General features: G+C 38.9%; 1 protein-coding gene across 1 annotated transcript in view; it reads right to left on the bottom strand.

Moving 5' to 3' along the window:
- The window catches only part of pan2 (poly(A) specific ribonuclease subunit PAN2), a 69546-nt gene that overhangs the window by 1939 nt on the left and 52082 nt on the right, over positions 1–15525 (bottom strand). The window contains exons 19-26 of the mRNA XM_048618872.1: positions 15128–15265; positions 13984–14043; positions 12875–12965; positions 10192–10349; positions 7203–7346; positions 5536–5715; positions 3153–3246; positions 2180–2383 (exon numbers count right to left, since the gene is read on the bottom strand). Of these exons, the coding sequence (XP_048474829.1) occupies positions 2180–2383; positions 3153–3246; positions 5536–5715; positions 7203–7346; positions 10192–10349; positions 12875–12965; positions 13984–14043; positions 15128–15265 (1069 nt within the window). The remainder of the gene's footprint in view (positions 1–2179; positions 2384–3152; positions 3247–5535; positions 5716–7202; positions 7347–10191; positions 10350–12874; positions 12966–13983; positions 14044–15127; positions 15266–15525) is intronic.

Here is a 15525-nt window from a genome sequence, read left to right as displayed (position 1 = left end):
CTGCAGCTATCGCAATAGAGACTTTCATTCCATTAGTCTGAGGAGGATTCAAAGCCAGATCCAGATGTGTATTAACCACTGATTTATTGCATGTAGCATTCCAGACTTAATCAGATTACAACTACGAAGTCTGGAGAGCAGGCCAGCTGCTTTCCTACAGGAAGTGAGGGAATCACACTAAGCATTTCTATGAATGTCCAAAGATGTGCAGGCTAACAGAGATAGGGTAGGGGTGTGGATCTGGGTGGGCTGTTCTTCGGAGGATCAGTATGGACTTGATGGGCTGAATAGCCTGCTTCCACACTGTAGGGATTCTATGATTCTAATCTCCCTGGTTGGCCATACAGCAACGTTAGTATATGCCTAACAACAGTCTTCTCAGCTGCGTACAGTGCTGGCATGAGTATACCTCAGAAATAGAAACAGGACTGTTTTAAAAACAAAAATAGTTTTAAGTTTTGAAAACAAAAGATGCTTAGCCAAAGAACAAACAAACTTGCATTTGAATAGCGCATTTTTACATCTTCTGGAAGTCCTAAAGCACTCTACAGCCAACAACTTTCTTTTGCAGTACAGTGACTGTTCTGAAGGCAAAATAGCAGATGATTTGCGCATCACAGGTCCCAAAAACAACACAGCAGATGAAAAATCAGGAAATGTGACATTGGCAAAATGTCAGCTAGGATACTGGGAGAGCTAGAGTTTTGGATCAGGGCTTGAACCCGTTACCTTCTGGCTCAAGTATAAGAACAACCAACTGAACAAACTTATATCTGTAAAGCTGGCTGTTGTTCACAAGAACCCGTAACCTTATGCCTGCAAACAGCCTCAATGACCAAATGCAAATATCAGTGTTTATGAAAAACATTCCAAAAAGATTACTCCAGGTGGATTAAGTGACAGTATAGACTGCTGCTAGGGGAATAAATACCCCAATCATCACATTATCCAACTTTGAAACTGTGCAACACAGAACCACATTTTAAGGGTGAGAGGTAAGAAGCCAGAATATCAATACTGAAGTAGTGCAGCACACAGCCCCCAAATTTACATTTTGAAGAGTACTGCAGGATATATACTTGAAGGAGAAAGAATTACAGAGCTATGGGGAATGAGCCCAAGACTGGGAGTAATTGGATAGCTCCAAAGACTGAATAATCAGTCTCCTTCTGTGCTATATGATTTTACTCTTCATCTTGTTGAACTTAACTCAAGAGAAGTTACATACTGTAGCAGTAATAGATGGTTGGAATAATCTCAGCAGATAACATGAACCCAGGCATGCATTAGCAAATAAACAAATTCTTTGCAGGTCAGTTCAACTGTCAATTTTGGAAACATCTTTGTACTAATACAATGCTGCACTTAACATTCGAGCCAATCAGCTTTGAATATATTTTTCAAATTAAGATCCAGTTCTGTTACTTTCCTTTTTTTTGTGTTCAGCAAGGGATGTTAGTGCTTAGAAAGAGAACATTTTCCAATTTGGACATCCAGTATCAGCACTAACAACTTACATTTTTCAAAAGTACGGGAAGAAAGATCTTGAAGAGTTTTACAAAGCAGGAAAAAAAAGAAAGAAAAAATGAGAAAACTCAGAAAGGAGACAAAGATGCAATCAAAGAGAACAGTTTTTGGGTGGGTGGGGGGTACTTTTGAAAACTAAATGGGATATAACTGGCTGGAGGAATTTGGGGAAAGACTTCCAGAGGGCAGGACATGATAGCAGAAAAAACAGCTCTCAACAGTTGCACAGAGAATAAGAAATAGGCCAATGGCAAACGAACAGAGGTAAAGTTAAGGTTCTGGATTTCTTATAGCATAATTAGACAAAGAATAAAAGTTCCTGAACCACAAAAGCACCCTCTACTGGCATGACATGTTTCCATTTCTCACACCATCCTTCTTGTGGACTCCGAGATTGCCATTTTTTGCTGAATTAGGGGTGGTTTTATGCTGTGCGCCCAAGTCAACCATGAACTGGATTCAACTCCCAAACTCAGCTAATGCAGGATTGCAACACCCAACAGACACTGATTTCATTTCATCAATCTCTGTTAGAGGGGAATTCCAGTACATAACCCTTTTCCTTAACAATTTGGTTTTCAAGACTGAAATTTGGTACAATGCACTAATTAAACATTGTCACTCATAGAAGGAAATAAAAATGGTACTTTACTTTTTGGACTATTCTGCACCTCTCCTTCTGGTTCTGGTACTTTCCAGTCCATCTTTCTGCCTTTCTCATAGAGACCTTTAAGTATTTTCCGGAATTCGTCCACATCTATACCATGCTTAGTCAATTTCAGGTATTTGCGGTAGAGCTGTAGCGCTGTGCGAGCATCCTCGATACTGTCATGCGTTTCACCCTGAATTTTGAGCTCTGTCAAAGAAGTGAAACAATACAAGAAAAGTCAGTTTCTCCAGATTTAAGTAAATTCTGTACAGCTTTTCCAAGCTTTTGACACAGTTTATGAAGTGCAGTGCCCAGAATTGGATGCAATGCCTGAGCTGAGCTCTGATCAGAGATTTACAAAGGTTTAGCAGAACTTTGTCACTGCTTGGTATCAGTTCCTCAAATATTTTCTTGCCTAATTTTTCCCCTCCTCTCCTGCAGGCACCGATTCCTCACTGGGCTTTGGCGTCAATTACCAATAACCAAGTGGTAATTAGTCATGAGAGTTTGAATGGCAATTATCAGCAAGTATTTGACAGTGAAGAATATTACAGTTGAGACTGGTCCTGTCCTCCTCTCAAGTACAGGCCCTCTCTCAACGTGTGCTTTCTAGGATGGAATGCAGGAATTGGACTCATGGCTGCTTTCCCCTTTAATACTCCAGGATCATAAATACAAATTTTGGTTTCCCTACTGCTACCCCATTTGAGATCAGCTAAACCAATATAGATCAGGTCAACTTTCCTGGTCAAAACTGCTTAACTACTACAAAGCAGACAGCAAAGTCACAGCTGAACTACTATATTTCTCCTATATATGGCTCCATTCAACTGTAGAATTAATACAATATATTACAGAGATCTCAACACAGGCAAAAATCATAATACCTTACAACGAGCCCCATCTGATTATAAGGACATTTGGAATTACACATATTAACAAAAGCTAAAAATCTTAAACTGTAACCAATACAAACCTAGAAAATACCATGCAAGAAAACGCAATGAAATCATCCTCTTCCGAGGCATGTGAAACAAATACACAGTGTCTATCACCTGCTCCTTTGGTATCTGAAGATAGAAATAAGGAGAAAAGTAGATTAGTCTCAAACTGAAATTTATAAAAGCTACTCACTGAACATTTCTTTGAGCTGGAGGAATAATTACATTTGCGCCATACTAAACTGATCTGGTTTCTGAAACTTGCCTTTTTCAATTCTGAAATCACACAATAGATCTGGTGGCTCCTGTACAAACTTGTCATGGAAACCTATTCAACAGTCTTCCCTCAGGCTAGAAATTCACACTGATTACGTATCTTCAATCTTTGCTTATACCAGTGTTTTTGAACATTATGGTTATTGCAATATTAATACAAACTCTACAAGATGCACCATAGTCAGCTTGTATCACATTGAACTGACATCACAGTCAGCAGCTCAATCACAGAGAGTACAATAGCCTCCTGCCATATTCCACAGAATGAAGCTTTTACAATTCATTTTCAAATAGATGCAGCCAAGAGGGAACCTCCCACATTAGCAATGTTCGCTTGGAAAATTATTTTCAACATATTTTCACCACTTTAAAACATATGAACCCATTGTCAAATGCAATGTGTGGTAGTCACATGCTACTGGGATTGTGATAAGGTCACTGCATTTATCAGCACCCATGGGCTGGCATAGATTAGGATTCCAACTCCCATCTATTATTCAACGATCCCTACAGGAAGTGTCAGTCAAGATCAGCTTCAAATTCCAATTTGCCTTCTAATCAATTCTGTTGCCAACACTTATGGTTGACACCTATTATACTTTTCACTATTTGTTAAATACAAATGCCAATAAATCATTCAATTCAATTCAAACTTGTGAAAAATTACAACTTGTATCATATCAGCAACTACAGAATTTCATTCTAACAACGCCTTCAAAAGACACATGGAGGGGAGAAAACAACCTTTCTGCCATTAAGAGAAAGGATAGTTCTTAGTGGTGTCTCAGAAAAAAGAAACAGCCAATGAATCTAGCTTAAATAAGCTAGTCTTGGAGTTATTTTCACATTATGTTTCTGGCATTGGACTTGCCACTCAGTCATGATTTAAAATCCCACCATGGCAAATTGTGAAATTACATTTAATAATTCTGGCAATTTGTGCATGAGCACCAGACAATCCTGGAAGCCATTACGATTCTAAATGGTTCATCAATATCCTCTAGGGAAGGGAACTTGCCACGCCTATCACTGTGCCTATACATGTGGTATACTCTCAAAACCCTCAAAGCAACTTGGGATGGGCAATAAATAACAACCAGCATGTTAAAAACAAAAAGTGATGTTAACCAGTGAGCTAACCCTGATTAGACCAAACATGGAATAGTGAGCAGTTCTGAGCCCAGATTTACAAGAATGTTACCTGGACTAGAAATGGAAAATAGCCATAGTCAGCAACAGGCCACCATGAACTACCACAGCTGGGGATTGAAACTGTGCCATTGGTGTTATTCTACACCACACTCTAGATACCTAGCCAAATGAGCAAACTGATCTCTTTCCACTCCTCCCCGCCAAACTGAGACTCCAAGCATAAGTTATAAGGTGAAATTTTCCAAACTAGGACTGAAATTTAGAAAGGTAAGGGCTAATTCAATCAAAGTTATATCAAGAGGAACAGATAGAGAGGAACTATTTCTGCTGGTTGGGGAGTCAAGGACTAGAGAACATAGTCTAAAAAGAAGTTAAAACTTTCAGCAAAGTAAAATACACAAAAATGGGTGGTAGTTTGGAATTACTTTCCTTAAAAACAAACTATGCTAGGTCAGTTGTTAATTTTGAATCTGAGATTAAGATTTCTGTTAGCCAAAGGGATGGTGGAGGAAAGGTGAGTATATGGAATTAGGTTACATATCAGCTGTGGTCTCACTGAATGGCAGAATAGGCTTGAAGGGCTAAATGGCCTCGTCCTGTTTCTATGAGTGCATAATGAATTCTACTGAATATTTTCATCAAACCTATTTCAACTCATACTGAAACCCAATTTACTTCCACATTTGGAAATGATGTCAGATGGGCTCCCCCTAAAAATGACCAATTTGCACTCTGCCAGAATTTGTAAATAAAAAAGATTAAGGGATCACAGAGGGTAGTCTCCCTTTGAAGGAAACAAATGCTGCTGAATACATGGCCTTAATCTGTTGTTTGCTCTTAGGGATATTAAATGAACACTTAATTTTTATACCTTTGCATATTTTTTTCTTTTTGGTGCTGGCAGACCAGCTGTCCACAAGTACAGGATGTCAGTACAGTTGGTTTATCCTAAAGTATTCTGTTTAAGAACTGAGAACTTTTCAAACCAACCATAAGATTTATGACTCTGAAGTCCTTCTGCAGCCCATGTCCCACAAACTTTACTCCAACATCAATAAGGAATCTCAATTTCAGGTACGTTGACTTCAAGGTGGTTAGGTGCTTGGATGAAATTTTGGCATCAAGATCTCCAGGTTTGATTCCAGAATACTGAGTCAGGTAGTCTACAACCTAATTAAAAAAAAAACAAACTTGTGGAGTAATTACACAGGACAGTTTTTAGATAGAAAATTAGAATTGGGAAAGCAATGGTGCGAGTAATTTTATAGTTAGGGAAATATACAAGCAGTTTTGCGGCTACGGATGTGAATCCAAGATAGTATGTTGCCTTCCTGGTGCCAAAGTCAAGGATATAATTGAGAGGCTGCAAAGCATAATGAGGGAGAACAGTAAACAGTCAGAGGTCACGGTCAGAGGGACAAGGGTAAACAGTTAGAGGTCACGGCCTATATCCATATTGGAAGGAAAAGGGATGAGTCTTGCAGGCAGATTTTAGGGAACAAGGAAAGAAACTACCAAGCAGGCCGGTACAGGTAGTAATTTTTAGATTACTCCTGGTGCTACTATTGAGTCTAGAAATGGGATGCTGGAACAGACGAATGTGTGACTGGAAAGATAGTACAGAATTGAGGACTTCAGATTCCTGGAAGATTGGGATCAGTTCTGGGAGAGGTAAGACCTATACAGGTCTGACAGGTTGCATCCGAACAGAGCTGGGACCAATGTCCTTGAGGGCAGTTTGCTAGTGTTATTGGAAAGGGTTTGAACAAACTTGGCAGTGCTATGAGAACCAAGGAGGTCATGCTAGAGAGGAAAGTAACATGCACAAAAGAACAGTAAGGCATTAAATGGGGTCAGAATAAGAGGGAATGTGATTAGATGTAAATTTGGATTTCTGTACATGTATTTTAACTCACAGAATATGGTGAAGAAGGTGAGCTAGAAGCAGATAACCAAGTGGGAATATGACGTTGTGGCAAAAACAAAGACCTGTCTCAAGAAAGAACAGAATCTGGTACTCATTATTCCTGGATACAAGGTATTCAAGAAAGTTGGAAAAGGGATAAGACTGGAAAGGAAAACAATGAGGAGGGGTAGCAGTATTGATTAAGCAGACATTAGAGTGCTGGAGAAAGAGGATGTCCTAGAGGGACCAAAGACAGAATATAAAGAAACTATGACCCAAATTTTCTGATGGCCAGACAGCTGTCTCTGTAGCATAGGCCTGCAGAATCCCCAACGTAGCAGCCTCCAGGAAAGTGAAGATTCCAACTGACAATTCCCCAGCAGCTGGAGTCCTCCAGAAGTATCCAATTAAATCAGAGAATTCAGAGGGCTCTGCTGCAGTTAATAGTTTCCCAGGAACCATACCCACCCGACTTACCAGACAATCCTAGAATACACATACTCCAAACCCATTACACACACATATGGCAGTCCCTGCCTGTGAAGGTGATTGATCCTTATTTGGTGCCTCTCAGTTTTGCCAAAAGAAATTAAAACAAGCTCAGTGGACTAAAAACTGAGAATACAGCGTTTGACAAGAAGTTAATTTGAGTGTTCTAATGAGTTATTTCAAAATTTTATACATCAGCTTCAGAATAGTGGTCACCCGAATTAGACAGCAAGATCAGCAAAACCGCTGCTCATCACATTACCTGCTCCTGTGTGGAAATGTAATCGTCAATGAACGGAACACCTTCATTCGGTCCCTGACCTCGCACACAGGTAATTCTGGCAACTGACATTTGGCTGGGTTTGATTGTGGATTTTGTTCCGTCGCTACGCAGTTCTGCTTCTTCCTGTGAATATCAAGTTACAAAAAACATCACAAATCAACAAAGCAACAAGCTTTACTAACCTAAACTGGAGTTTTTTATTTAGAATTTTCTTTCAAAAATGTCATATTCCCAATTATTCACAATCTGCACTACTGTTTGATAGTAATCTTAATAGCTGAATAATTAACAAACGGCTTCTAAAACAAAACTGATTTCACTTCACTGAGGAACATTCATAGAAAACAAAGAAACTCATTATTATGATGCCCATAGAGACTGGAAACTTTAAAAAGAAAGGAATGCACACATCACAATGGCAACGAAAACTGCTGGCTAAAATTTCACTTTTTACAACTTTTACTGTAATAAACCATTTGAAATCAACACATTTCAATGATTAGTTAACAGACAAAGGATATTTCAAACAGACATAAATTTCACTTTAAACTGTTGATAAACAACAAAGATACGCCTAAAATAAAATCAAGTGCTGGAGAAACTCAGCAAGTTTGGCAGCATCTGTGGAGAGATAAACAATGTTAACTTTTGAGTCCAATGTGACGCTTACTTCAATTCTCCAGCATCCACAGTGTTTCGCTTTTATTTGAAATATACACTTCATGTAGTTATAAGCATTTGCATTGTGGAACTATGTATAACTCAGTTTTCTAACTCAGTCTCCAGTATGTAGGGTTTCTCACTTCCCAATATCAGCCCTTGAGTTACATTCACAAGCAGCTATGTTCCAACCTTGGACATGGTCACTAGCAACAAGGTGCACACACTCGCTCACTCAGATCACGAACATAAAATATAGGAGCAGGAGTAGGCCATTCAGCCCATTGAGTCTGTTATGCCATTCAATGCCTGATGTGATCATTTGCAATTCCACTTTCCTGCCTTTTCCTCAAAACCCTTCAATCCATTTCTGATTTTAAAAAATCAACCTCAGCCTTGAATATACTTAACAATCCAGCCTCAACAGCCCTCTGCAGCAAAGAATTCCACAGATGTACTCCAGTCCCAGATAAGAAATTCCTCATCTCTGATATAAATGTACAATTTTCTCGTGAAATAAAATTATGCCCTCTGGTAGTAGACTCTCCCACGAGGAGAAACAACCTTTTTGCATCTACCCTGTCAAGTCTCCAGAATCTTGTTTGTTTCAATAAGGTTGCCTCTCATTCTTCTAACTCTTAATGAGTACAGGTCAAACCTATTCAATCTCTCCCCATAAGACAGTCCCTCTAGACCCGTTATCAGCCACATGAACCTTCTCTGGACTGCCTCCAATGCCAATATACGGTTCCTTAGATAAGGAACTCAAAACTGTTCACAGTATTCTAGGTGAGGTCTGACTAGTGCCTTGTATAGTTTTAGCAAAGCCTCCCTACTTTTATAATCCATTCCCTTTGAAATAAAGGCCAACATTCCGTTTGCCTTCCCTATTACCTGCTGAACTTGGATACTAGCTTTCTGTGATTCATGTACAAATTGCTCTATACTGTAGCTTTCTGCAGTGTTTCTCCATTGAAATAAAATTCAGCTCCTCTATTCTTGCTGTCAAAGTGCATAACCTCGCATTTATATTCTACCTGCCAAGTTTTGCTCACTTGCTTAACCTGTCTATATTCCCCTGCAGACTCTGTCATCCTCACCACTTGCTTTCCCACCTATTTTTCTGTCATCCACAAACTTGGCTATAGTATGTTCACTTTCCTCATCCAAGTTATGAATATATATTGTACATAATTGTGGCACTAGCACCAGTCTCTCTGGCACTCCACTATTACAGGCTGCCAGCCTGAAAATGCCCCCCTTATCCCAACTCTCTGTTTCTATTAATTAGCCAATCTTCTATTCATGCTAATATACTACCCCCAACACAATGAGCTCTTACTGTAGCCTAATGCATAGTACCTTATCAAACACTTTCTGAAAATTCAAATATATTCACTGCTTCCCCTTTATTTATCCTGCTTGTTACCTTCTCAAAAGAACTGTTAAATTTGTCAGGCATGATTTGCCCTTCATGAAGCAATGTTGACTCTGCTTCAATGCAACACTCAGCTAAGTTTGCATCCACATAGCCACTGTCCCTGTTGTACCATGACCGATAAATTTTCTTAAGACTATTGTGTGGCATTGCATCAAACGCCTTCTAGAAATCTATCTATACCACATTAACAGTGTTATCATCATTGACCCTTTCTGTTACCTCTTCAAAAAAATTCTAGCAAATTAGCTAAACACAATTTCCCGTTTAGAAATCCATGCTGACTATTCCTAATCAAACCACCTTTTTCTATATGATTGCTAATTCTACCTTAAATAACTATTTCTAGCAGTTTCCTCACTGCCGAAGTTAAACTTCCTGGTGTATTTTGGTCTCAAAAGGGAGATCATATACAAAAAGCACATGGGTGACACTCATTGCTCAGAAATGGAATATTTGTGACTCAATACCATCAAGCAGGTATACAGTAAGTACAGCATGGCCTAGATACGGAGAAAAGCTCCTGTACTGTGCTCAGACAATGTGCATAACCACAAAAAAGGTATCCCTACATCTGTCCAACATTTCCACAAGGACTACATTAATACGTTTCTGCCACTCACCAATCATAGATTGGTGTCATTAACAGTTAATGGAAAAAAATTCATTGCTCACACCATTTTACTTTCCTAACGTGGGCAATGGAGATGAGGGAGAGCAGATAAGTGGTCAATAAAAATCTTTGTAGGGAGAAAATTCTAGGTAAAATTGGAACACCATATAAATAAATTATTAATTGCACCTAAAATAAAGATACTTTCCCCAGGATGGTATGTTAAACTAGCTGTATTTCCAAGTTAACATACATACCTGATTCAATGTGACAAACTCTGCATCCAAGCCCACTAAATCACTAGGCTGGGGCATTTCATCCAGCATTAATGGAATAAAAGTTGCGTGACATTTTCGCTGCTTTCTAGCAAGAGATGCCTCTGCCAGCAAAACACTTGCTTCAATTGGATTTTTTACTGAAAGGCAGAAAATCATTTTGTGGTTGCAAATGAAATAAAAAGTTAAAATATCAAAATATAAAATACAAAACATAATTAGCTAGTCCAGTTACGAACTAGAGATGTGAAAATATTGCAAATTTAACTCACCTGTATGAGGAAAATGTTCCCAAATCGAAAACAGGATTACAAAATTGAGCCAGGTTTTGACTCCGGCATTCTGACCTTTTACAAAATAGGTGCCTCATACTTCCCACATAAAAAAAGTGGCAAACTATGCACACTATTCAAAAGACATCACCGCTGACTTGAGTGCTTCAGACACACTTAATAGATATTTATCACTTAGTCAAAAACTGGAATTTTTACTGGTGCATTTAATTCAAAACATTTTGTGAGAAATACAAAGACTGAATTAGACACAGAGATAAGAGATGTATTTGATCATTTTATTAGAAAAAGCCAGCTGTATTTTCCAGGTTACCAGAAAAGACCAATTGGACTGACTGATCTGTTTTGGTGATGGTAATTACATGTAATAATAATAAAGAAGGAATTTTAAAATGTCAGAATGAGAAAAAGATAAAATAATAATCACAAACATGAACAGTCCACTTTAAATAGTTCACAAAGAACAATGCTGCAGTGTTCAAAACCTTCTCCTAATGGCATAGAACTCCAACTGACACCAACATTTTAAGCAACTAGTAATTGGAATTCCCTGGAATTAACTGAAACTCTCTGCCAAACAACACTGTGGGTGCACTTACACCAAATGGACTATAGTGGCTCAAGAAGATAGCTCACCACATCCTTCTTGAGGGCAACTAAGGACGGGTAATAAATACTGGCCCAACCAGTGATGCCCATATCTCAGCAGTGGATATATAAAAAAAAAACTGAAAAAATTGCTTTGCCTTTATGAAGCACACTCTGGTTGCCTGGTACACATCTATGTTTTAGGCATTATTCTGCGGGGAGTTGATCGAACCAAATGTACTGTTGAAAAACAGAGCAAAAGCTGCTACTTATGGAGTCTAGAAAAATGAGAGGTGATCTCATTAAAATAGATAGGATTCTTACAGGGTAAATGCTGAGAAGTTATTTCCCTTGTGAAAGAGTCTAGGACCAGAGTGCATAGTCACAGGATAAAGGGGTATCAATTTAAGACAGAGATGAGGAGGAATTTCTTCTCTCAGAGGGTTGAGGTGCCTTGGAAATCCTTGCCACAAAGAGCTGTGGGGGCAGAGTCCTTGTATATATTTCAGCCTGAGATAGATTCTTGACCAGTAGGGGAATCAAGGTTTACAGGGAAAGGGCAGAAAAGCGGACGCGAGGACTGTCAGATCAGCCATAATCCTATTCAATGGCAGAGCAGGTGTGATGGGCCGGATGGCCTTCTTCTGTTTCAATTTCTTATGGTCTAATGACGTCTTACCAACTACCACAGAAAATAACCAGAAAGATAACGGAGAACTGTTACAAACAGATTACTCCACATTGCAGCAGACAATACCCACAACTGTTGGTGTTCTTTCAAACTAAAATGATTAAAAAATACATATTAAGCATTGTAGCCTAAATTTGCAAACTAAGGTGGTGGTGGAACTTTAATTTAGGGCATGATCTATGAAGTCTCGGTTTCTCGTTCACCCCCCAGCTAATCAATTCCCCATCAGCTTTCTCCCCTTCTTCCCAAAAAGGGCACTGGGAGAGCTGAAGCTATTTGTAGCAAACCCATTTACCGCCCCCGTTGATGTCAGCAAATTTATCTGATACTTGTCATCAAATCTGGGATATTTCTATGAAGCATCTCTGCCTGAGATGGCTATCAAACAGGAGGACCCACATGTTCTTACTTTATCTACTCATACACTGTTTGGGATCTAACAGATACAAAAACAATACAGAAAACATGCAATTGTGAGTTTGGGGCGCTGTGAAGAGAAAAAGAGAGGGAGGAGCTGAGGGAAGGGACAGTAGATTTGGGCTTCTTCTAAAATCTTAGAATCCCTACAATGTGGAAACAGGCCATTCGGCCTAACATGTCCACACCAACCCTCTGAACCCTTACCCCTGTAATGCACCTAACCTACACATCCCTGAACACTATGGGCAATTTAGCATGGCCTATCCACCTAATTTGCACATCTTTGGACTGTGGGAGGAAACCAGAGCACCCGGAGAAAACCCGCACAGACATGGGGAGAACGTGCAAACTCCACACAGACAGTGGCCAGAGGGTGGAATTGAACCTGGATCCCTAGCACTGTGAGGTAGCAGTGCTAACCACTGAGCCACCGTCGTCCCCCACTAAAGTTGAGATGGCCCCACAGTATCACTGCAAAGATACGCATCATGCAAAAGCAATTGTTGATGGAGGATTGAAGACTTGGTCAGTATGGGGATCGAACCCATGACCATGGTGTTATTAGCACCACGCTCTAACCATATCAGCTAACTGACTAATGCCCCTGTCTAGATGACGTTATGCTTCTCTAGTCAACAATTCATGATTCAATAATTCAATAAATGTTACCTACTTGTTAAATCATACTTGGAATTCAAATTTCGTCTAGCGTAGTACAGAATACAGGGGATCTTCCAACTCAAATCAAACTGCATAGCTTCACACTGCAAAAAATAAATGCCAACTCTCAAGTAAACTGCAATCCGAACAATATTCCAAAAATTCTCATTGGTCACTCATTCAAAATAATTTGCCTCCATAGATTCCCATGTGGCATGTACTGATACTCTGGTCTAAGTGGTTAATCAGGTGCTATATTCAGCAGGCCTCTTGCCAACATTACTCTGTTAGCTTCTGTTAACTAATGCGTAACAATGATCTTTCATGTCTGAGAAGCTGTTAGCCTTCATTTTGAATCTTTTCCCTTCTCCTTCTCATTTCCAATCAGGTCACTAACAATGAAACCATATTATACATTGAATCAGAGAACAAAGTTGCATTATGTCAGTATGGCAAAGTCACTCAGATGTACTTGGCTGTTCACTTTGTTATAGTCAACACTGATGAACATAAATACATATTTGCTCTGTGGGAATGCATCTTTTTGCCCTCCACCATCTTACTCTACATCACCAGAAGTTGTGCAAAAGTGATCTTCTCTCTGCATGTCGAAGTTCAAGGCTGAACTCAGTTCCCTGTAGTCACAGCAATCTGAATCTCAGCACAACGTAAAGTATTGGGTCACTCATGACTGCAGTGCACTTACTAATTCTCTTGATTATAACCAGTTTACTTCCTCTAGACTAGACTAACTATCTTCATGGTATGTATGCATGTATTTAGATAACTTATCATGGTGAAAGATTTCTTATGTACAAATAGTCCCCAGGTTGTGAACGGTTTCTGTTCTTGAATCCATTTACAAATCAGAACACAGTGTAGGACAATATAAAATTGGTGTTCAGAAGTACAGAAAATGTTCACATCCATGACACAAAAACAGAAATTGCAGTTAATACCCCCATGTATTTATTCATGTTTGTAAGTTGGTGTTCCCCTGTATACTTAGAGGAAAATCACAAAAGATATATGAAGAAAAATAGAAGAAAGCAGAATTCTTTTGTTTTCCTTTCCCCTCAACATTGTTTCAAAATAACATAATTGAAAATAACAATTTATTACCTTGTCAATTGGTTCAATGAGAAAGTCATTAAACAGATACCACTGTTTATGAGTGACACCCTAAAACACAAAAATATTGCATGAGATATATATAATAAATCCTGCCTTAAGGCAGCAATTTTCAGACATTACTGCACTGGGGAAACCTTTGCACATTGGATTTATAACGGGAGTCCCTGGAAATGCCTAAGGACAGTGTCAGTTACTCAAATAAAAGCGATGTAATTACTGCAAAGAATGTTACTATGAATATACAGGAAGGGCATTGCTAGTGAGTTGCATTGATATACTTCCCTCAATGATGCTTTAATGGAAACTTGAGTCCAAGGGGGGAAGAATATAAAAATAAATTTTAAGAAAATAAACTAAAGTGGTGGTAGTGGCTCAGAGATAAAACCTCGACCCAACTACCAACATATGACTTCTAAAAATGGAAAGATTCTGTCACATTTTACAACAAGCAACTGCCAATAGGCAAATCACCATCTCTGCTTATTGAAATCTCACATGATAAGATTTTCAGTTTACTTCCATTGTCCAGAGTTTTGGAAGGACTGTGGAAAGAATTTTGAGATGGTTGCACCAAGGTCAACTGATAATCTGCTGGTATTTCATTTCTTTACATTTCATAAATCTAGTTTCTCCCCTCTAATAAAATATGATACCACAGCAACATTTACAGCAGACTAGGCCACTCCCGGTACAGCTGCAGAAAAACATCAGGCAGCCAAAATAATGTGGCAGAAAAGGAAGGCAATCTTACTGATTCTTTCAAATAATCACCATAAATTTAGATACGCATCCATAAAAATCAAAGTGACTACATTTTTTGGTAGTTTTAAGTTTAAGGCAGGATAGGGACTGGGGCGAACACGAGTGTTTGGAAGAAGTTTCCTTGCAATTCAATTCAGCATAACTTGAAGTACAAACTATACCAAACACTTTTCAATTATATTGATAGCAATTCATGATTAACAGTTAATAAAAAGTTTTATTTCGAAAGGTGAAGCAGACAGAATTTTGCCCATAAGACGTTCTATAATGTTCAATAAATAGCATTTTTGCTCCTGATAATACCACTGACACACTAAAACATGACAATTTCAAGACCTGTTGATTTAGGAATATAGATCCATACTTATACCTCCTTTCGCTGATGATACGTTTCCCCAACCTTAATATGAGCCACAAGATTTCCACCAGCCCGAGGATCTAAAATGTGGGCCACTGTTACCACCAGATCATATAGATAAGTGCTCTCCTCATCTTCTGAAGGGTTCAACTATATATCAGGACCAAAGTAAACAGTAAGCGACCTTAATAAAAATCATTGAGCAGCCTAAGGCTGCTTACTCACAAACAAAAACAGAAGTTGCTGGAAAAGCTCAGCAGGTCTGGCACCATCTGTGAAAGGAAATCACAGTTAACATTTCAGGTCCGGTAACCCTTCCTCAGACCAGTTCTGAGGAAGGATCACCGGACCTGAAATGTTAACTCTGATTTTTCTTCACAGATGCTGCCAGATCTGCTGAGCTTTTCCAG

Source organism: Rhincodon typus, chromosome 41, assembly GCF_021869965.1.
Source record: "Rhincodon typus isolate 14 chromosome 41, sRhiTyp1.1, whole genome shotgun sequence".
Classification (NCBI taxonomy): Eukaryota; Metazoa; Chordata; class Chondrichthyes; order Orectolobiformes; family Rhincodontidae; genus Rhincodon; species Rhincodon typus.
This window is presented reverse-complemented; position numbering and strand designations above follow the sequence as displayed.